This window comes from Anabrus simplex, chromosome 1 (assembly GCF_040414725.1).
Source record: "Anabrus simplex isolate iqAnaSimp1 chromosome 1, ASM4041472v1, whole genome shotgun sequence".
NCBI classification, from domain to species: domain Eukaryota; kingdom Metazoa; phylum Arthropoda; class Insecta; order Orthoptera; family Tettigoniidae; genus Anabrus; species Anabrus simplex.
This window is the reverse complement of record NC_090265.1, coordinates 780,944,611-780,969,549: the sequence shown is the minus strand read 5'-3', so window position 1 is coordinate 780,969,549 and position 24,939 is coordinate 780,944,611. Positions and strand designations below refer to the sequence as shown.

Below are 24,939 nucleotides of genomic sequence, written 5' to 3'. Positions count from 1 at the left end.
GTTCCTTGTAACAGTCGAATAGTTGTTAGGAAGCTCTTTCTCAATATTAATCTCCTTTCAGCAGCTTGATATCCGCAGAGTGAATGTGAGGTCATAGTAGATTATTTTCTACTTTCATTGTTGGCAGACACTTATCTTCTGATATCAGATGGAGCAATCGCTGCCAGATAGTTCACTTTATTGATGGGACTTGGCCTCAAACAACCTGAAATAATCCTGCAACTCTCGTTTAAGACAACATCAACCTGTTTTTCATGGGCTGACTTATACCACACAGAACAGGCATATTCTCTTGCTGAATAGCAGCAGGTCAGTGCTGTTGTTCTTAACGTTTGGGGATGGGTGCGCCAGTCAGTCCCTGCCAGCTTACGGAGGAGGCAGTTCCTCGAAGAGATCTTCTGCTTCAGCTTAAGGCACTGCTCCTTGTATGCAAGTGTACGGTCCAAGGTGACCCCTAGATATCTAGAATAGAAGCAGTGAACCAACAATGTATCATTCCAGAATACTTCAAGTTTCCGATTTACTTGCATATGTCTGAGGTGGAAGGCACATACTGGAGTCTTACTAAGGTTTCATAGCAAGTACCAAGCTGTTCTGTAGCACGACTGAGCGTATATTGTACGACCTCAAACTGTACAAATATAAGTGTTAATTACTGTGTTGAGGATCACTCTAAGTATCTAGGTGTTATATAAGTAATTATCATCATTAGGAAAATCACTAAGGCTTGGAAGTTGAAGACCTAAATTTTGCATAAAAAGACTCATAAAAGTCCCTAAAATATCAAAAAAGGACATAACAACTGGGAAACGTCCCGTAAAAATGCGATCCGAATTCATTCATAATTTTAGTTTTAATTACCGGTCCATATTTAATAAAGGAATATAATCCTTTAAAATGCAACATTCTGGTGATATGAAAAAATATGTATTAAATACTTCTTTTTCTTCTTTCAGGCAGCATGTATATTTAGATTAACACAATTTGTTTGTTAAAAAACTTGGCATGTTCGATCCTTGGTCAGACCGGTGGTATTTGAAGGTGTTCAAATACGTCAACCTCGTGTAGGTACATTTACTGGCACTTAAAAGAACTCCTGTGGAACAAAATTCCAACACATCGACGTCTCCGAAAATCGTAAAAGTAGTTAGTGGGACATAAAGCCAATAATATTATTATTACTATTAAAAATATTTGAAGAATTTAGAATGAAATATTTTTCACCTATAACGAATTCATTGAACTCGCGATGGACATCCTGGAGCAAGAAATTCAAATAAATATAACTGGAATCATTATTTTTCCTCACTAGTGTTACAGAAATTGGAATTAAGAAACGTTACCTCACTTCGCTCTGCAGTATATCACAATAATGATCTGCAGGTTCCTAGTTGTAAAGAATCGTCGGGTTTCAAACAGCACGTTGCGAAACTTCGAGAAACTTCTCTCCACATCAAGGGATGTTAAGGGTTCATACTTCAAGCAACTATTCTATATTCTATATTCTATATAGTATTCGAATATCGAAGAAAATACTGTGCATCCAGTAAATAAGATTGTTTCAAAATTGCATGTCTCTTAACGTTTTTCCGAGAAACAGCATGGGGAGGGTCCCCATACGTTGTTTCCAATGTAAAGTGTTTGTTACGGATTTGTGATATAACGGCAGGCTCACTTGCCTACTGCCATTCACAATCGAGTTGGGAAGTTTACATTATGATTGCAAGCCCCATTGCCTACTGCGCGGTCACAATCGATTTGGGGAGTTTTCGTTACAATGGCAGCCCCCTTTCCTACTTCCAGACAGATAGCAGTTGAGGAGTTTTTATTATAATGGCAGGCAACTACCCTACTATCAGTCGAAATTGAGTTGTGCAGTTATCATTATAATGTCAGGCCCCTCTTCCTACTGCCAGCCAGCTTACTGCCAGTCACACCAAGTTGGTGAGTTTCCATCAAAATAGCAGGCCACTGTGCCTAATGCCAGTCACATTTTAAATGAGGACATTTGTTGATAATTGCGGGCACCCTTGCCTACTGGCAAACACAGTCGGGTAGGGGAGTTTTAAACAAAACTGCAGGCTCCCTTGCCTTCTGCAAGTCAAATCGAGAAGTGAACTATTCATTACAATGGTAGGCCTCCCTTACTACTGCCAGTTACACAGGAGTTGGAAAAGGACTCCATTCCTACTGCCAGTCAAAGTCGGTGTGCGGAGTCCTGATTATAATAGCAGACACACCGTTTCTCGATCGCTACAAATCGATATCAGTGAATATATATATAGATCGACAAGTATATGCGCGTTTACATTATTGAAAACCTTCATTTACAGATTAACTGCTCCTAAACGTACGTCATATCGACAAAGGATTGTACCATAACACGCCGGATTTAGTGGCCTAAATGTCTGGTCCTATGATATCTCATCTATTCTTGGGTCAGATTGAGTTAGAAACATTGAACAGGGTAAAGTGTTTGTAAGATTATCTCACATTGCATTACTTTTCGGACAATTATGTGACAGCTACATACATAGCATTTGGCTCACATATGGCTACTGGGTGGGCCAATTTTCGTGAAGAGTTTGATGATTCTATATTTCCCATAAGTGAATGAAAGTATGAATTATGCACGTGAAAAGTCCAAATTTACTTAACATCGATTAATAGAGAAAAACCAAACGTAAAAGAATACAGATACGACAAAAAGTCATAAGACCATTGTTGTAGATCATTCCAAATTGAACGAAAGTCTGCACCATCACCAAAATTTCTTCCACATTTCGATATTCTTCGGGGATAGAAAGTGAAAAATTTAAGATCTTGGAAGTTTTCCGTCCGTTACAGGCTGAAACGTATAATTTTGTCAAATTTCAATTTTTTTCGTCTGGCAGATTATGCCGCAATCTGAATTTAGGCGAGGAGGGTAAAAATTAGGACTTTCAGGAAACTAAACCAGAAAAATATGCAGATGGTCATTATTACCCCTTAAACAGGTAACTGTGCAAAAATTTCGCCAAAATAGTTAATGTAGAGGCACAGAGTCGTTACGATTTTATTTATATAGGTAGATAAGGAATCTACTCCACGTACAACACCTTTTGGGCTATGTCCGCTGGACTTAACCTGAAAAACTGACCATTCATGATATCTCCCTTATTAATCATCCTGACGAATAAATGCACATAAAAAAACTGTTTAGAGATGGAATTCCATCACGTTTGGTCGATTTTCAGTGAGGTTGATCCTGTACTGTATATATTGTATAAGAGTAAAATCACCAGTCCATTCCGGAACATGAAATTTTATTGACTTTTAAAAATTACCTTTGGACAGGTGGATGCTAAATATAAAGTTTGGTCCGAATATCTTCAGTAGTTTTCAAGTTGTAAGAAATACGCTTTACACGCACCCACTCTTGAGTTAACTCCGATAGGACTTGACGGTCCGTTAATGATATCTCCCTTATTAATCCTCGTATCGAAATGATGCACATGAGAAAAGTGGTTTAGAAATTAATTTCCATTAAGGCAAGTAGATTTCCATTAAGTTTGGTTGTGTACATTTTGTGGGAGTGCAAAATCACGGTTTCGGTTTCGTGTAAACCACAGCCAGTTCAGGGATTTAGAAACAATATTTGCCCTAAAACCTACCCAAAGACAGGTGGATTCTAAATATGAAGTTTGGTGGAAATATATCTAGTAGATTCTAGCACTCGCGTACATACGGAGTAATTAAGGAAGAAAATAACACAGTTAAGAAAGTTGAAATTAATAGAAAATGGTTTATAACTGAGGACAGCTGCATAATGATAAATGTATATATATATATTGTGACCGTTCACGGTACTTTAGATACCATATCGTGACATCCCATATCAATAATATGCCGTTTTCCGCGTCATTCTACGACGTTTAGCCGCAAAGATAGCAGACCACAGCGCTGCACGGTATACGAACGATGCGCTGCTACTTTAGAGGACAAGAGGCTCTGTGCGCGTAATGACAAGGGCGAGTGATACGCTGGCCAGCACTTAGGATGTTTCTCTCTCCTGTGCGAGTGAGTTGGAAGGAGTAGAAGGTCATGTGACAGCCCGCGAGCCATGCTTAATAAGTCGGGTTAACTTAGGGAGAAGTAACTCCCTAAATATTTGTTGGTGATTTTAGTGATACCAACCAAAACTTTCATTTGTTTCAGAATTTTCAATATTAATAACAATAATAAGAATCATGTGATTATTGACTTACGCATCTAATATTCATGAATAAGAGCTTGCCGTGATCAAGGAATTATTTAGTTAAAAATGACAACGAAACATCTTCCAGTTATTCAACTTATCATTGATTACGTGATCTGAATCGGTGCAGAGAATTACAGAACGTCGTCACAGGTCTGGCGAGGTGAGCCTATCCTGGAGTTTGGCAAGACGTAAGTCAATCATTGCACAAGTGGTAAATGACGCTTTGACGATTATAATTAAACCACCGATCCTAAGAGAATAAGATTCGATCAGTAAAACATGGAAGGTCAGAGCTATATTTGATATGCAGATCAACGCCGACAAACGGCTTTTTACGGAAGTGATCCCCGACATGAAGCCGTAGTTAACCCCCACTCTTGGTTTTTTCCTCTGTCCTACAAAAGAAATCGGACAGGAGACTACTTACCCATTATCTACTGTGTTTCCGTGCTGTTCAGACGTGTTGCTATTTTGCACGACCTGTGATATTGTGTAATACTTTCATCAAGTGATGAAGTACTGCAATTGTGAGATTTTACTAGCAGAAGTACTGCATAAATCATTATTTAAGCGCAGTGATTATTGACGTGCACTTATTGTGTAAATTTCGTGTATTTATAACATTTTGTATCATGGTGTAATCAACGAGGATAGTGAACGAGGAATAACCCACCTGTTAAGAGCTGCGTAGCATTCAAGCTACTGTAATATATGTTCGATGGATTCGTGTGTGGCTAGATTAATTCACTACTAGTCAAATACAGTGAAGTGCCGTGAGAGCAAATTGGAATTACAATTAGAACGTTGAAAAAGTGAATTTGTTCAGGAAATTGCGATTCACGCATAATAATAATAATAATAATAATAATAATAATAATAATAATAATAATTTGGGCAGCGTCTGCTGAAAGTACAAACGTGGATGTGAGTTATCTTACATTGTGAAGAAATGTGAAATAAGCAAGTTAGTGACCCTTAACGTTGGATTACAGTGCAAGTGAATACGTGATAGTTCACCAATATATTTGGGATAAATCTAACCATGCCTGAATGTAGTACGTGTTACAATTTGACCCAATTATAACCATAGTGTTTTCCCCTTTGCATATTGGAACGAGTGATCGCTTGTCTGGGAAGAGAATACGCGAGTCACTTACCTACCCAGCATCTCATTGTGTTGGATACCTCCAGGATTATTATGCGTGGTGAAGTCTACAAGATGGAGTTCATCCCGGAAACGAACCAAGGACCTCACGACATCAAAGGCAGCAAGATGATGGCTTAAGCTGTTATGAGTGTGCTGCCTCGGACGAGAATGATCACCCTAAGATAAGTGCATTTTCAAGTTTACTATGTTTGAAAGTCATTTTCCCTCCTGTAAATAGTTAGAATTAGCATGTCAAGTAGATTAAAAATGTGAATGATGATCGCGGGCTGTTCAAAGGGATTAAAATTTTTAGCTTGTGTAGTAGGAAGTTTGTACCGGCAATGATGACCAGCAGTTTATTTAGACCCCTTGGAAAGTAATGCATGTTAGTTATAAGATTCCTGTAATGATTTATTTTGTCTTCAAGAAGTGTTATGATGGATGAAAGTGGTATCCATCTAGGTAACCCCAGATCTTATGATAAGATGAGATGCTCTGCCTCGTCAAAAGAATACGAGGATGACTTGTATGTCATGTATAAGACGGAGCATATGAGGAGTTCAAATGATGTTTTTAGATGCGAGTATAATTTCTAGATCGTGAATTTAATATGTAAATTTGTTTTATAGAGTGGCATGAATTAATATCCCTTATGTAATTATATGCGAGTGTTCGTGGTATTGAGTTGGAAGTGATGGTCGGTGAATATCTATCAATTGATAATCAAGGCGATATAAATATGTGCCAGAGATAATTTATGTAAAGCTTGAAGAAGTGTACCACGCCAGTTATATTGAGATTAGGTTGAATAGAACCATGTGAGAATTAACATGTTAGCGTTGAGCTTGAAGAAGCTGTGTTGGCCCGAATTTATATCGAGGCAGTTTATTAAAGAGAGATACCTTCCCCAGACTGTATGAAAGGGAGGCGTGCGGAAGTACCGTTACACTAGAGAAAGTGACAAATGGATACAAAGGCTAAGGAAGCTGTGGGCACGTTAAAAGCCTTGACTGTGGAGTGTTCGATGGCCATTTACTTTCTAACAATATCCGACGGACATTTACGCATAGAGTAGCTAATTGTCACCGCGACTGAATTAATATAGTAGGAACAATAGACTTCCTCCCAATTTATTTTGTTCATTCCATCCGATCTAGAAATTTAAAAAAAACATGCATCCTGCAGTGAGAAGACTATGAGTTCGACCCCCATCCAGGGCAACGTGTATCATTGATATTATTTTTGGTAATGGAAGGACCATTCCCTCCATATAATCTTGTATTTATGATAAAGGGTCATATTATGTGTTTGGTAGTAGTTGAGTGTATTATTACATGTAAAATGTCGTGTTATTGTCCACGCGTCATCCATAAGCCCAGTATTATTATATGTTAATTGATCAAATGGTATTTTAATTTAATCCCGGCGAAACATGCCTATGCGATTTGTTATACCTTTGTAAATAATAATGAAGTTAGTTATTAGGGCTGAACATGACTTTCAGATATCTTGGAGTGTGCTTGTCATAATTAACATACTGTCTTAATCCTTGGTCGCGTAATGATATGATCACAAGAAATTATAATATTTCAAAACTCTAGTTCATGTATAGAAAGCTGGAATGATATCCTGTAGGGTGATCATTATAGTGCCGATTATTATGTATAATTAATTAATTAATTAATTAATTAATGACTAACAATGTTGTGAATAATAGAGGTAGTAACAAGTGAAAGGCCTCTAAACATCGGGATTATTGGTGTGGAATACTAATTCCACAAGACAATTAAATAATAATTTCATTAATATGAATCCCGCTTTTTTTCCTTCTTTTTTTAATTTTGTGATCAAATGTTATATGGCACATTTCGTTTTAATTATGGATGTTCTTTCTCAGTTGATAATAAATCAGATATTCATAAAACTTTAAAACATCATTCTTCTGATTTGTAGTGACGTTGTATTCCTCTTCTATATTGAGATCCCTACTCATAAATAATTTATTAATGCCTTTTAGTCCGAACGTACCATTGACCTGAATGCTCTAATATTATAGCCGTGGTTATTCTGAAGTAGGGATGATGATGAGAATTCGATTCTAGGACCATTCACCGAAGATCTCATCACGTTTTTTTCCATTCGGCCGATGCCCTCACGAATTATTATTATTATTATTATTGTGCACTGAAGCCCCGGATAGGCACAATATATTGTTTTTGCTATTGGCTTTACGTCACACTGACACAGATAAGTCATATGGTGACGATGGGACAGGAACGGGCTAGGACTGGGAAGGAAGCGGCCGTGGCCTTAATTAAGGTACAGCCCAGCATTTGCCTGGTGTGAAAATGGGAAACCACGGAAAATCATCTTCAGGGCTGCCGGCAGTGGGGTTCGAACCAACTATCTCCCGAATACTGGATACTGGCCACACTTAAGCGACTGCAGCTCGGTACGACAAATATATAAATGCCAAGTGAATATATTGGTAAATCAAATGCCCCTCAATAAATTATGCTGGTGTGAGTTATGGATATAATAAAGCGGTAACAGAGGAGAAATTTAGGCGCAGGGATTCTTAGATTAACAGATAAGAAGATGACTAATGGTGTTATTACTTAATCTTAAGACAGGTGGATTCTAAATATGAAGTTTGGTGGAAATATATCTAGTAGATTCTAGCACTCGCGTACATACGAAGTAATTAAGGAAGAAAATAATACAGTTAAGAAAGTTGAAATTAATAGAAAATGGTTTATTCGAGGGCGGTTATAACCTCCAACGATATTCCGCCAATATCCCGCAGATAGGCCGATTGACGCCTCTTTTGCCTTCTACTCAAGGAACAACCACGAATTTAAAAGCGTTATGAGGAAAATGGCAATACGTTACTTCCCTACTGGCAGGCAGTCAGACACGTTGCCATGGTAACCTGTAGGTTCGTTGTCGGTCTGTCGGTCACTCAATGCAGAGCATGATACCCGCAGAAAATAGTAAATTTCTCCGTCATGTGAAGAGTAAGGTAAATTATGAACATAACGAAAGTTGTTTATAATGAAGAGACGTTTCACGTGCGGTCCACGGAGTTTATAGAAAATCAATAGTATAAGAGCAGATGGAGGAAAACCGTATATTCAAAGATTTTAAAACGATATGCATATCGAAACCTTCCCCGGGATGAGTACAATCTAAATATGAAGTTTGGTTGAGATCTATCCAGCCGTTTCGACGTGATGGTGGAACAGCCAAACAGACAAACAGACAAAGAGACACGAAAAGTAAAAACCACCGATTCGGTCTTGAGTTGACCTAAAACGGATAAATATCTGAAAAATTGGCAAAACAAAAGAAATTACAGTCAGCGGACCCCCTACAACTTTATTTATATAGATTATTTTATAAATTAATCCTCTCTTCCCAGTCATCCGTGACCGGGAGCGAAGAGTAGTTAATTCTTTCATTCATGTAGTTGCGAATTGCTACGGCCTGTTGCATAATGAAAGCTCATATACGTTACCTATTTCTCTCTGCAGGCAGCTGGTGAGTTCTGTTGAAAGTTCCGTATCGAGACAGGACACGGTCATTGATGAACCGCATTTCTCCCTGACCTGTAACATATCACAGTCAGAAATACACTCTCCAAAATGGAACGGAGACAGATGTTTATTACTTCACTTAACTAACATGTGGAAACTTGGATAATGAACCAAGGCTAAAACATGAATCTTTAATATTCATCTTGGGAATTAATAATAATAATAATAATAATAATAATAATAATAATAATAATAATAATAATAATAATAATAATAATAAACTTCATATTTAGAGTATACTCAATTGTGCTGTGATGCTTGGAACTGCGTTTGCTGTTAGAACCAAGATCCTTAAATCGGTTGCAAATTTCGAACCTGTGAATGACAGATTGTCTATACTCACAATTAAATGCGCGAACAAAACGTACGCTCTAGTTAACGCACATGCTCCTACAAACGATAAGAACAAGTCTGATCCAGACGAAGTTGATAATTTCTGGGACCTACTGGATGAAAAATTAAACAAAATCCCCAAACACCATGTCAAGCTTCTTTTGGGTGACTTCAATGCCCAACTAGGTCGTGAACAGAAGTACAAGAAAGTTATAGGAAATTACCCTGCTCACAAAAGAACCAATCCCAATGGCAAAAGACTGGTGTCCATTTGTGAAAATCGCAACCTGCAGGTCATGTCGACCCACTTTCGCCATCTACCCAGAAAGAAAATGACTTGGCGTTCTCCCGTCCAAACTCTCGGAGAGTTCCAAATTGATCATGTTGCAATCTCCAGGAGAAACAGCCCTGAGATTATGAATGTCAAGGTAAAGAAAGGCATCAATGTGGCCTCAGATCACTATATGTCTCTTATCAAATTCAAACCAATTTCCGCAAACACAAGGAAGACAACCAAACAGATCACACGCTTCGACAATGATAAACTTCGGCAAAGGGTCGAGGAGTTCCAGGAGAAGGCTAGACCAAATGACTGTGACTTTAACAACGCCAAAAATCTCCTTGTTGAGGCCGCCAAAGACGTTGCAGAAATCAAGAGAAGCAAAAAGCATGCCTGGTGGAATGGTACCTGCGAATCAGTCCTCAAAGAAAGACTCAATGCGTGGAAACAGTACTACTCTACGAAATCAGAAAATGATTGGGAAACCTACAAAACCCAACGTGCCCAAGCAGCTAGGGTGTTCAGAACTGAGAAGCGTAAATACGAAAAATCTCTCATTGAAAAGATAGAACAAAACTTTAGGAAGAATGAAAACAGAGAGTACTACAGAGCCTTCAAACGCAAACTCACTGGCTATAAACCACCATCTCTATGCTTTGAGCGAAAGGACGGCACACTGGCGACGTCAAATGAAGAAAATTGCAGCATTCTTGCAGACTACTTCAAGAATTTACTTAATTGCTCTAAACCGCAAAGCCCCATTGAGACCAAGGAACCCTTACTCAGGTACCCAGATTCCAGACCACCCGACAGAGATGAAATCAAGCGCCACATTGCCCGTCTCAAAAATAACAAAGCGCCGGGAGAAGACTCAGTAGTAGCAGAACTATGGAAATATGCCCCAGAGGAATCACTTGATATCTTGAAAAAGCAAATAGAAGAAATTTGGAACAAGGAGACCCTACCCGAAGATTGGAAAATAGCTTTGATCCATCCATTACACAAAAAAAGGCAGCATGAAGAACATCAACAACTACAGAGGAATATCTTTGCTACCCGTGACTTACAAAATTCTATCACTTGCCATCCTGGAGCGTTTGGAAGCACAAGTCGAACATCAAATAGGTGAATACCAAGGAGGGTTCAGAAAAGGTCGCTCAACAGCCGAGCAGATCCAAAATCTCAAAACGATCATCAGATATTGTACACTAAGGTCCAAGCAGTATGTGTCTGTCTTTGTGGACTTTCAGAAAGCGTACGACTCCATTGACCGGGAAGTCCTGCTAAACATCTTAAATGAATTCGGAGTTGATTTGAAACTGCTGGCATTAATTAGAGCCACCCTGACCGATACAAAATCGAAGGTGAAGTTCCACGGATGTCTCTCGCATTCCTTTGACATCAAAACAGGAGTCCGACAAGGTGATGGGCTATCCCCGATACTCTTCAACTGTGTTCTTGAAAAGATCATCAGAACCTGGCGGCTGAGATTACAGGAGACCAACTACAGTCCATTGAGAATAGGAACCAAATCCAAGGGGATCGCAACAGACTGCTTAGCATTTGCCGATGATATTGCTGTTCTCTCAAAAGACATAGAAACCGCTAGAGCTCAAGTTGAAATTTTAAAAGAAATTGCCGAACAAACTGGTTTGCAGATATCGTTTGAGAAAACAGAAGTAATGACTAACATCAAAGAGGCTCCTCCAAAACTCCATACAAAATACGGGGACATCACCCGAGTAGACAAATTCAAATACCTGGGTGAGATCATCATGAAAAATGGACTGGACAAAGAAGCACTTCAGGAGCGAGTACGCAAACTGGAAATAGCCTACCAAACATCCCGCACAATCTACAACAAAAAATTCCTTTCCCAAAACACCAAGATACGTCACTATGAAACAGTTCTGAAGCCAGTAGTTCTATATGCAGCCGAAACCCTGTCTCTAAATGCCAACAAAGGACTCCTTGAAGAACTGGAGAAAAAAGAACGCAAAATTGTGAGAGGAATCTTGGGATCAAAGTACAGAAATGGAATCCATCAAAAGAGATCCAACGAGGAAGTCTACAGCAAAATAGAGAAAATTACCGACACAATCAGAAAAAGACGGGCACGATTTTACGGTCATCTGAAAAGAATGGACGGAAGAAAGTTAACTAAAGAAATCTTTCACTTTTTTGATTCAAACCCCAAAACCACAATTCCCTGGTTTAGAAATACCAAAGAAGACCTGCAAATGCTACATATCTCAGCTGAAGACCCCCTTAACAGAGATCTTTTCTGCAAGAAAATATTGACGAACGGGCTAAACCGAGACGAGCAACCGAAGAGAAGACACGGTGCCCCTTGGACAGAGGAGCGTAAGCAGGCCCACTCACAAAGAATGAGGGAAATTTGGGCTCTAAAGAAGGCCAAGTTCAGTGTCAAATGCAACAAGACTTAACGTGGTCCTTGATGGCCCCAGCGAATTATATATATAATAATAATAATAATAATAATAATAATAATAATAATAATAATAATAATAATAATAATAATCGTATGGCCTCAGCTACCGTATGCAGACATTTCAATGTGACGCCATCTGGCTGTCTGCTCGTCAATTTCGACGTTCCGTTTTACTCTAGGCCCACTAGATGGCAGACCGAGTAAACCGAAACTCTCTTGGGCGTCTATGGCTGAGATTTAATTAATTTTGTCGGGTAAACACCAAATGTGTCACCAGAGATCTTTTACATGCCGACATCGTACGACATGGAGTGTCTAATGGACTTTTTTCCGCCCTTCAAAAATCCGACTACCTCTGCCGGGTTTGAACCCGCTATCTTGGGATCCGGAGGCCGACACTCTACCAACTGATCCACAGAGGCAGCTAATAATAATAATAATAATAATAATCAGACGTATTAAACGCTCACATCACCACAGAAGATTGGAGGAAACCAATAGTGATTTCAAAAGGAACAATACGCGAAATTTTTACAAGACATTCATGGAAGAACTGACGAACTTGAAGCCACCCATTATTTTCTTCCGTCGCCCTGATGGAACACTTGAGACGAATACAAAGGCCAATTATTGTGAAGTCCTGAAGCAGTTCTTCGAGAAGCTACACAACAGTGAACCACCAAAAGAAAGACTCACATTTCAGGCAACTACTCCAAACCAAGACTCGGTACCACCTACACACGAGGTGATACGAGACATCATATTGCATCTCAAAAGCAACAAAGAACCAGGGGAAGACGGCGCAATCGCCCAAATGATAAAGATTGGAGGGGAGCAGATGGTTGTAGAAACTTGATAAACTACAAACCATCATTGCATATGGAAACGTAGTCTTACCCACTGCGGTTGTCATGGAGATGAACCTGCTAGCCGGCTCATGTTGCTTGGAGTTCCTAAACTTCTCACTTCTGAATTACGTACAACAGAACACAGCGGTCTGAACGAACAAGTGATCCGGAAGCGAAGGAAGGAAAAAATAATGCAGGAATGTGGCAACACCGTACAAAGCTCCTCCCTCCAGCTCTATCTGTGAAAATGCTCCTATCAATATTACAGGCATAGGATGATTAGAATTCTGTGTCTTATTGTTGCAACAGAGTAGGGGCCGATGACCTAGATGTTAGGCCCCTTTAAACAGCAAGCATCTTCATCACCATCATCATCATCATCGAGTAGGTCTTTTTATTCTGAGTTATGATCATTGACCATTTAATTTAAAGTGTTATAATTCAGGATACTTAATCAAGACATTAAGTAATAAGGGAATATCAGTATATAAATGCTTCTGGTCACATTGCTCGGACCTAAGTCCAGATATTAGGCGACATTTCTCCATGCATGTGTTGGACCAAGCCAGGTTAATTTTTCTTTGGGATTTTCATTTAGTATTTCAGTTTTATAGTTACATTTGTGATACATTTCGTATATGTGGTGACTGTATATTTTATAATAGATTTGCAAGAGTTGTCATCAAATTAAAGTATTTAATGTAGTGTTACAGCACGAACGTCGCGTAGTTATATCAATTGTTTAAGTGTATTTCTTAATGTAATTTTATGTAATGCAGTGTATAAATATGTATATTTAGCAGAGAGGATCTCGATTCGAGAGCAGTCCGTGAAGATCACGTGTGGTAACTTTGGTACTTTTTTGTAAGTAACAATTCCGTGAAAATTTGGAGGATTAATTTGGGATTGCCATGATGTCATTAGTAACTGATATTCCACCGCAAAGTGTAGAATTTTATTTATTCAAAATTAATATCAAACGAACGACATGTTGAGACAGTTGATGGCAATGATTGTTTAACGTCAAATTTATGGAAGTCGTAAGTTAAATATGTGTAGCTCCGGTAGGGGGATGTAATTTAGTAAACTGTGGACATGATTTTTGTTGAGTGAAATAGTTAGAGCGCCGTCAAGGTAAGAAAAGAGTGTTCACATAAGTCCAAGTGATGTAGTGGCTGATTGTGGTTTTGATAGGCCTCGGTAATTATTAGATATTAGCAATTAGCGGTACGCTAATATCCAGTCTGTGAAACTGTAGTTCGTACTAGGTCCTACAAGGATCAGGCAGGTAATTTAGGTGATGTTTCGACTACTTATACAGTTCTTGTACGAGTGTTCTCATTGTGTTAATAAAATAATTAATTAATTTCTAGTGTATATTAATTTCCACGCATAGAAACAATTAGAGTAGAAGAACTACCGTATCACTATATAGTTATTAAGAGCATTAAAGCTCTTTGCGCCTTTTCAGTGATGAAGTTACCATGTTTGCCCCAGTGCGGCAGTGGGCTCTTCAGTTGTATTGCCACGCCAAAGGCAGGTGTTAATACAAGTGGAGGTACATATCTGCCCTGGTGCACCATCACAGCATTGTCTTACAAAGGAGACTTGCAGTAGTGTCTCAACAGCGCAATAATCGCCAGCATCTTGGGAAGGCGTGGCAATCCTATTGACGAGCACTCTGCTATACTGGGGCGAAATGCTGGCAATTTCACGATTGAAAAGGTCTAACTAAAGAGCTTGAACTTTTTTAATATTTGCAATCGATGAAAATAAATTGTGGTTTCCTTATGGGAATTCAGTTTGGATATACCGTTCTTGTTGTTGTTGTTGGTAGTTATGATGGTACGATTCTACAGCAAACAAGGGAAGTGCCTAAAGGGACAGGTATGGCACAAGTAGGAAAAGGACCGGCATTATATTTCCTACTCGGTTACAGTATGCAACACTGCTTGACAGAAACGTCTGAAGGCCTGCCGAGAAAGCTGGGCGTCAGACAATTTCATGTTACCTTTGGTTTCATAGTCAGAACTCGTTTGTGTCGAGGCTGGTGGTACAAACTTCCTGTATTCGCCGGCCGAGCGGGTCGAAGGGTCGAACTGGAGCAGACGGTTATTTGTTATTTCCCATAACATATTTGCTTACTAACTAGTGATGGGACATTCGATTCATTTTACTGAATCGATTCATTTGATTCCGTTCACGTTACTGAATCGATACAGCGATCCGATTCACGGCACATTAGTCACCGCTCCTACTGAATTTGTGTAGTATGTGCTGGTAAGACATCGAGCAACAGCATTCAGTGCTCGCAGCTGCCATCTGGTCTTCATACTATGAACTCCTTTCTTAGAAAAAAATGCTAGTCACTCTAATACATCGAAGGTTTCCGGCGAGATAGGGTAGGAAAGGTTCGGATTAGGAAGGTAGCAGCCATGGCCTGAATTAAGGTACAGTCCCAGCATTTCCTGGTGTGAAAATGGGGAAACTACGGAAAACCATCTTAACGGCTGCCGACGGTGGGATTCGAACCCACCATCCCCCGAATAAAAGCGCATAGCTACGCGATACTAACCTCACGACAACTCGCTCAGTCATTTTTGAAAATATGTATTTTTATATCAGCTGAGGATTTTTTTAAATCGTCATATTTTGTATAGGCTACCCGAGATGTACAGTAGCCCGCTGGTTTTCTGATTCAACATACTGTTGGTTAAGTTATTGCGTCTGTCCATATATGATTGAAGTCTTGTGCAACGATGTGACATATGAACTGAGAGAATACTGAACCGTTCTTCCAATATAAAACAGGTACCTTTGAGTGGTCATGAGCATGACTCATACTCGTAGGACAGGCTAGAGTCGAGTTTAATTGTCAAATGTCAACTAAGTTATAATACTAAGATTAATTAAACTAATAAATGGTATAACCTAATAGCCTACCTACTTACTAGCTACTTCAGAATTATGATTTGACTACCTTTTTAACACTGCAAATAAATCTATCTATTATTTAAATCTCCCTGTAAGAAGAGGACAGTGAATGCAAATGGGTATTATTTTCAAATGAACTGAGCTCGAGAGTCCATTATAGCATACGATTCTTTCGGTGAGCCATGGCTCACTGTATGTCTCGCTGCAGCGGAAGCTCGGCTCTCGCCAGTGTCCAGTGAGCCGATAAGGAGCCGTGTGTATCTTGTGTGACACTGAGCCGCGCTCGTTCACGATTCTTTCGATGTACCATGATTCACTGTCTCGCTGCAGCGGAAGTTCGGCTCTCCGCCACCCGCTAGTGTCCACTGAGCCGATAAGGAGCCGTGCGTATCTTGTGTCTCACTGAGCCGTGCTCGTTCACGATTCCTTCGATGTGCCATGATTCACTGTCTCGCTGCAGCGGAAGCTCAGCTCCCCGTCAACGTCCAGTGAGTGCTCAACTCAGCACTGTCCGCTGGGAGTAAGCTGAATCGTGTGCCGTGAGCTCGCCGTTCCTGTGAATCGATTCACTCGGACACTCAAATGAATCGATACACTGCATTCAGTAGCCAACACTATTACTAACCTCTTGGGCTACAGCAATCCAACAGGACTGTAGGGGATGCCAATTAATATTAGCGGCCTCCATGCCAAACTTCACGACTTGTTCCATAATACGGCTAATCCCAGGTGGATGTCCTTCCGACTGTGCCTGGCAGTAGTCTCCTGTAACACACAAGGGTAAATTACACATGTAAACAATCAGTAACGGCTGGTTTCCTGCACTGTGCAGAGCCTAGCTGTGAGCAACATGCTGCCATGGCGTCTGTGAATTACTTACTTAGTTCCAGTTGTAGGATTACAGACTTAGGGAAACTGAAACTGTACAGTTTCCAGCAATGCTGATGGAAAACGGATGAGGGTAGACAGTTGAGCGGCTGCCCCACTGTATTTTCATGGCAGCATCGCTCGGCAGAAATCTGATTTTGGGTAGTCAGTTCAAAACAGTTAATCTTCAAGTGGCCAATGGTTACTACTGTACAGTCAGATACGAATGGCGTCATAGAAGGGTACTGTCACGTCAATAAATAAATAAATAAATAAATAAATAAATAAATAAATAAATAAATAAACTGACTGACAGAGCAAATGCAACACCAAGAAGGAGTGGTTCGAAAGGGATGAAAGTTGGGGAAAAAACAGAGACGGCACGGACGAATAATTGATGTTTATTTCAAACCGATATGCAGGTTACACAATGCGCACGGCATCGACTCAGTAGGATGTAGGACCACCGCGAGCGGCGATGCACGCAGAAACACGTCGAGGTACAGAGTCAATAAGAGTGCGGATGGTGTCCTGAGGGATGGTTCTCCATTCTCTGTCAACCATTTGCCACAGTTGGTCGTCCGTACGAGGCTGGGGCAGAGTTTGCAAACGGCGTCCAATCAGATCCCACACGTGTTCGATTGGTGAGAGATCCGGAGAGTACGCTGGCCACGGAAGCATCTGTACACCTCGTAGAACCTGTTGGGAGATGCGAGCAGTGTGTGGGCGGGCATTATCCTGCTGAAACAGAGCATTGGGCAGCCTCTGAAGGTACGGGAGTGCCACCGGCCGCAGCACATGCTGCACATAGCGGTGGGCATTTAACGTGCCTTGAATACGCACTAGAGGTGACGTGGAATCATACTCAATAGCGCCCCAAACCATGATGCCGCGTTGTCTAGCGGTAGGGCGCTCCACAGTTACTGCCGGATTTGACCTTTCTCCACGCCGACGCCACACTCGTCTGCGGTGACTATCACTGACAGAACAGAAGCGTGACTCATCGGAGAACACGAAGTTCCGCCATTCCCTCATCCAAGTCGCTCTAGTCCGGCACCATGCCAGGTGTGCACGTCTATGCTATGGAGTCAATGGTAGTCTTCTGAGCGGACGCCGGGAGTGCAGGCCTCCTTCAACCAATCGACGGGAAATTGTTCTGGTCGATATTGGAACAGCCAGGGTGTCTTGCACATGCTGAAGAATGGCGGTTGACGTGGCGTGCGGGGCTGCCACCGCTTGGCGGCGGATGCGCCGATCCTCGCGTGCTGACGTCACTCGGGCTGCGCCTGGACCCCTCGCACGTGCCACATGTCCCTGCGCCAACCATCTTCGCCACAGGCGCTGCACCGTGGACACATCCCTATGGGTATCGGCTGCGATTTGACGAAGAGACCAACCTGCCCTTCTCAGCCCGATCACCATACCCCTCGTAAAGTCGTCTGTCTGCTGGAAATGCCTCCGTTGACAGCGGCCTGGCATTCTTAGCTATACACGTGTCCTGTGGCATACGACAACACGTTCTACAATGACTGTCGGCTGAGAAATCACGGTACGAAGTGGGCCATTCGCCAACGCCGTGTCCCATTTATCGTTCGCTACGTGCGCAGCACAGCGGCGCATTTCACATCATGAGCATACCTCAGTGACGTCAGTCTACCCTGCAATTGGCATAAAGTTCTGACCACTCCTTCTTGGTGTTGCATTTGCTCTGCCAGTCAGTGTAAATAAATAAATAAATAAATAAAAAAATAATGAGGAATTCCGTAGACGGCACAATTACGAGCTCTACAAACATATAGAGAGGCTCTCTGATTGCGCTAGGAAAACGATAGTAGCTTTCTATTGCCATATAGTAAGACTGAATCCCAAAAGACTGACCATCTTCTGGCAGAACAAGAAGATTCGCACCACTTGACTGACAGAAACTGAGAAGAATATTGAAGAACTAGTAATATCAAATCTTCAAGATAGACGGTCTATACGACATGCTCTGAAAGAAGTCCGTGGATTTCAGGAAAAACACCAGACAAACCCTTGGAGAATTTCATATAAACCATGTGGCTATTTCAAAGAAGTCCTCCAGAGAAGTACAAAACGTCAGGGTACTAAGAGGGGCGACCACTATGTCTCCAAAATAAAATTTCAGTTCTTACCCAGAAACACACGAAGAGCGCGAACACCCAAACTCACTAAGTTTGAGCTGAAGAAACTGAAATCAAGCAACATGTTTACAGAGAAAATGAAAGCTCTAAAATACGAGAGTACAGCTGAGACCAACCACGGGACAACTTAATCAAAGTTGCCACGGAAGTCTCCCCGTTAATGAAACAGAAGAAACACATCTGGTTGACCACGCGATCGCATAGAGAGCTTGGCTACGATGGAACTCACAAAAGTCCCAAGCAAATAGAGATAAGTTCTTAGAGCAGCGTTGACTAACTGCCAGGATCATCAGACCGGTTAAGATTCAATACACCCAGGACTAATTAACGCAGTTGGATGAAAACTTTAAGAATAACTCCAGAAACTTCTACAAGACCTTCAAACGAAGCCTCAGGCACTATAATCCACCCAGCCTACACTTCAGGAGACCAGATGGGAACTTAGCATATAATGACAAAGAGAGCTGTCATCTATTGGCCAAATACTTTGAGAATCTCCTCAACTGCGTGTCTCCTAAGACTTCCTTCATATATCAAGACAGACCCAGACGACCAAACTCTCTTCCTCCAACAGAAGAAGAAGTAACAAACATCATCCAATCACTGAAAAATTACAAAGCACCGGGAGAAGACATAATAGTTGCCAAATTATGGAAGCAGGCTGGGGAAAAGCAATCAGCAAGTTGACAGAGATCCTGCGGAGCATCTGGGAAACTGAGAGGCTACCAGATGACTGGACATCTGCTCTGATCCACTCCTTACACAAGAAAGGTGACTTGACTTACATGAACAACTATAGAGGGATCTCATTGATACCAGTCACCTACAGCCGAACATCAATAGGATCCACAGTTGGGAAAATACCAAGGTGGTTTCAGAAAAGGACGTTCTTGTGCTGAACAGATCCTCAACGTGAAGTCGGTACTAACTGAAGTTAAACTAGTGGGCAAGAAGTATGTACTCACCTTTGTTGACTTTACGACATCATACGACTCCTGGGTCAGTAGACAGAACTACCCTCATGAGAATTATGCAGGAAATGGGCCTGGACCAGAAGACTCACAGCCTTATCCAAAAGATCCTGCGTAATCCACGATCACGAGTAAAGTTCAGAGGAACACTTTCAGGAAGTTTTGAAATAAAAACAGGAGTTAGACAGGGAGACGGACTTCCCCCCTTCTCTTCAACTGTTCATTGGGTAAGGTCATCAGAGAATGGCGGAAAGAATTGGAGAACAAAGGATACCAAGTGGTATTTACACAAACGGAAGGGGCCACTAGTTGGCTGGCATTCACAGATGACCTGGCACTTCTGGCGAGCTCTGTAGAAGTAGCAGTGAAACAACTCAGTGCACATAAACACAAGGCTGCCAAGATGGGATTACAGGTGTCTTTATAAAAGACAAAATACTTGACCAATATCAGTGATACTCCCAGCAAACTACAACTGGAAGAGGGCCAGATTGAGAATGTCAACAGGTTTAAGTACCTGGGAGAATTACTGGAACCCAATATCTCAGAAGGGGTAGCACTAACAACTCGGATTATCAAACTGGTATAAACAAGAAGCGAGTGAAGAATGGTATCCAGTGTGGAAAGTGTTTAATTTGGTACCATTTTGAGTGTATATGTAGTGCTGGTTTTGCTAAAGATGAAGATACTTGGACCTGTGTGAGCTGTGGCGAGAACAATCTGAATAGCGGTAACAAACCTAGGCCTACAACGGTCAACGAATCGTTGGTGTCTCATTCCTTGGAGGCTTGCATCCGGGAGATAGTAGGTTCGAATCCCACTATCGGCAGCCCTGAAGATGGTTTTCCGTGGTTTCCCATTTTCACACCAGGCAAATGCTGGGGCTGTACCTTAATTAAGGCCACGGCCGCTTCCTTCCAACTCCTAGGCCTTTCCTATCCCATCGTCGCCATAAGACCTATCTGTGTCGGTGCGACGTAAAGCCCGTAGCAAAAATTCCTTGGAGGATGGAGGTAATGATAATGTACTTGTAATTCTCGCTTTATTGCAACAGAATTTACAAGCATTACAAGCGGAGAATGAGATTTTAAAGGAGAATGTACGTTTACTGGAATCGAAAGTACCGGTACCAGTAAACACTCAGAACACAGGTGGCTCCGTGAATTCTAGCGCGTGGTGTCAAGTTGCTTCAGATTCTAGGAGGAAAAGTGTACAGTTAAATAAGGACAACTTCGCAATTGACACCAAAAATAGATTTTCAGCCCTGAGCGAAGTAAGCGATATGCAAGGACTTATCCGTATGGGAAGCAGTCAAACGTATAGCGTAAAATCCGTTACGAGAAGCGGCAATGTTAGGCCTAAAATCCCACACAGTGCACCGGCGAAAGTGTCGAACATTCTTATATTTGGTGATAGCCAGGCGAGGGGAATTGAGGCAAAAATGAACAATGAAGATATTGCAGCATCGGCCGTCATCTATCATAGTGCCCCAATCAAGAAGGCATTGGAAAACACGGAACAGGCAGCCAGAAATCTCGGAGTCGTTATGCAGTAGTGATTATCGGCGGGACGAACGACGTAGCTCACAACGACGCTAAGAATGTAACTTCTCAACTTAAATGTACACTAGGTAAGCTGACTCATACTAACATCTATGTAGTGAACGTGCCCCACAGGCATGATTTGATTAGAGACTCGTGTGAACATTGAAGTGGACAAAGTTAATACAGATATGGTTAAAATTTGTACACATTTTCGTAATACACAGGTAATTGATAGCAGCAGTTTCGAGAGACACTGTTACACAAAGCATGGCCTTCATCTAAACAACTGAGGTAAACAAAAGATAGCAAATATTGCTCTTGATTTTATTAATCTTAGGATATGTACTGTAAACTCCCTTTAGTTATAATACTGACCAGGAAAACTAGTAGAAAGAGCCAGCTGTACTTCAAGCTGGCTCAGTCAACTAGAAAATGAAACTCAGGAAAGTAAGGAATTTCAAGTTACCCAATTGCAACAGTCAAGTTTTAAGGAGGAAGGGGGTCTGAGATTGCTCTTGGTAAACTGTCAGAGTGTAGTAAATAAACAATTAAAATTCGGTACATTGATGGAATCTGATGAGACTGATGTGGTGATAGGAGTGGAATCGTGGTTGAGAGAAGGGGTGGGTAATAGAGAAGTATTTCCGGAAAGGTACACAGTCTATCGTAGAGACCGAAGAGACAAAAAGGGAGGGGGGTGTTTATTCTGGTGAAGGAAACTTATTGTTCACATGAATGGTTTACCGATGAAAGGAATGAAATATTAGGGATAAAACTAGTTTGTGATAATATGAAGGAGGTGGGAATTATAGGAACATACAGGCCTGGAAGAAAGGAAAGAGACATGGAAATATTTGAGAAAATAGTAGACTATACTCATAAAAACAATAATAATGATATGGTAATTGTACCGGGAAGTACACCTCTACGCCGCACATTTAAATGTTGCGCCTAATAGAACTCCTCTACAGGAGAAACAGTGAACTTGAAACTGGACCAACTTATAAATTTTCTCTGAAGATGGCACCACTAAAATTCTGTTATTGTGAAGTTTCCAGTACTGTGTGAATTTCAACTCGTTTTTGTTTTCCATTCATCAAGAAGTTGGGACATTCTCTCATAGATGTCACTGCTAGAAAACTATGATCATGCACTCTGGTGCGAAGTGAAAGAACCTTTTTGAAGAAATTTGGTATTCATAAGTTTTTCTTACTAAATTTTGTTCATTCATCTTTGGGTTGGCAATATTTATATTTTCTTTCCACCAGTTTTGAATTTAGCTAATCAAGAATTTCTGTAATTTATTTTCAACTAATCCCGTATTTCTTCTTCGATATTGAGTGTAAACTTTTCATCCACAAATAAAATTGTGAGGGTGTGGCTGTTTAATTCGTGAAAGGTCTCGAACTTTCCCCGAGGGTTTATAAACTGCAGATTTTCTCGTCTCTTGGCCATTTGATCAACATCTAACTTAGTGTGTGTGTGTGCCGAGCAGGAGGCTGGAGGCGCCTCTTTCATCTGGCAGCAGATATTCAGCAAGGTAATGGCCAGTTAACATCTTTATTTCTTGCTAGCTCCGCAGTTTAACCTGAGGGAAAGGTCCGAAACTTTAACCATGTAACCGTTTCTACAAATGTAATTTTCTACCGGCTTATGTAAAAAGTTCCTAAAATCTTTAACTGTAAATCGGGATAGAGAGTGACATACCCTCTCGAGCTCCCCTTCACTTTGGTTTGAAGTGACTACATTTTGTAACTGGTTTTCTTCCTTTCCGTAAAGTCTTAAATTATTCTTATGTAAGTCACTTCCATAGTTTGGGAATAGCCGCTGTTTCATCGGCCTAGTGCCCTTTATGTTTTAAGAAGTCACATCGAGGAGTGCAAGTATTCGCCTCCTTTCATTTTGTGTTCGGGCCATTTATTTAACTGTTATTTATTTTACACATAGGCCCTATAGGTTGGGTACAAGGTACCCCTGTTTCAGTTTTGTAAGCTGGGCCATGGAAGGCCAAAAGATGTAAGATATTTTTGGTGTTGCCTTGAATAGGCTTGAAAACTCCTTTCATTTTGTGTTCGGGCCATTTATTTAACTGTTATTTCTTTTACACATAGGCCCTATAGGTTGGGTACAAGGTACCCCTGTTTCAGTTTTGTAAGCTGGGCCATGGAAGGCCAAAAGATGTAAGATATTTTTGGTGTTGCCTTGAATAGGCTTGAAAACTGAGAGCCTGTTCGCTCTTTTTCAAAGTAAGATTACTGAATGCCTTTTGAAGGCTTAATATTGTGAGTTGGGAGCCAGTGCTCCAGGTATCAGGGGATTTCTGCCCTTAAGTGAAGTTATGATCTTTGTAAAGTTAAGTGTGTAGCTCAGGAATTGTTAAGTGAGGGCTTGAACCCCAAGTTCTGTTTATACCGCCACTCTTGTCTTTCCTCGACTTGTTTATTGCTACTGGTACCTGTTACATTGTTATTTGTTGATTTTTTAAAAGGAAAAAAATATAACCTTTGTTAAAGTTTTAAATTAACTTTGATTTTGTAGTTAGACCCATTCACCCCGGCACCTTCTTTCACCTCTGCTTGTCCACGGGTAACCACGTAACAGTAATAATTGGGGGAGATCTAAACTTGCCTGAAGTTGAATGGAATGGAACTGCAAGTGAAGCCCATGAACAGAAACTGGCAAATAAGTTAATTTTGGAGGGAGGATTTACACAAGTAGTACAAGAACCGACTCGTCTCAATAACTTACTAGATGTATTCTTGGATAAACCATGGGAAATTGTTGATTAATCTGCGGTAATTGAAGGAATAGGTGACCATAAGGCTGTAATAATGGATGTAGGACTGGTACCAAAAAGGCTTAATAAGAGGGTCACACAAGACAAGAAATTGTACAGAAAAACTAAAGTTGATGAATTTGGGACTTACCTTAAATCACAATTCAGTTGTTGGATAGGTGAAGGGAGTAATGTGGATACACTTTGGACTAAATTTAAAGGAATCATTTGGGAAGGAGAGAAGAGATTTCTACCTGTTAAGAAGGGTAAAATGACCTCAGACCCTGTTTATTATACAAGGGAAATAAGAAAATTAAAAAGAAAATGTAGAATAGTAAACAGAAAAATCAAAGAGGGTAGGGAGAGTAGAGAAACTAGGAAACAGCTAATGAGGGAACTGAATAGAGTGACAAAAGAAGCAAAAGAGAATTATATGAATGGCATACTTCAAGAGGGTAATGACCACAAAGTGAAATGGAAAAAGCTGTATTCATATATCAGGAATCAAAAAGGAAAAGGAATCCAAATTCCTACAATGGTGGGAGAAGGGGGTGAACTCTATTTAACAGATACTGAGAAAGCAAACCTATTTAGTAGGGAATTCAGAGATTCAGTAGATGATTGTCAGGGGTTGGAAACCGAAACAGAAGATAGAGAGGGAGAGACACGTAGGTAAACAAGAAGCTTCTCATTCACAAATGAAGATATTTTCAGAGAAATCCAACTGCTTCAGCAAGGAAAAGCAGCAGGAAGTGATCAAATTACTGGGGAGGTGTTAAAGACAATGGG

At 40.7% G+C, this 24,939-nt stretch overlaps 1 protein-coding gene across 1 annotated transcript in view; it reads right to left on the bottom strand.

Annotated features, from left to right (window-relative positions):
• The window catches only part of LOC136873394 (uncharacterized), a 52,268-nt gene that overhangs the window by 12,412 nt on the left and 14,917 nt on the right, over positions 1–24,939 (bottom strand). Inside the window, exons 2-3 of the mRNA XM_067146698.2 lie at positions 16,456–16,595; positions 8,905–8,995 (exon numbers count right to left, since the gene is read on the bottom strand). Of these exons, the coding sequence (XP_067002799.2) occupies positions 8,905–8,995; positions 16,456–16,595 (231 nt within the window). The remainder of the gene's footprint in view (positions 1–8,904; positions 8,996–16,455; positions 16,596–24,939) is intronic.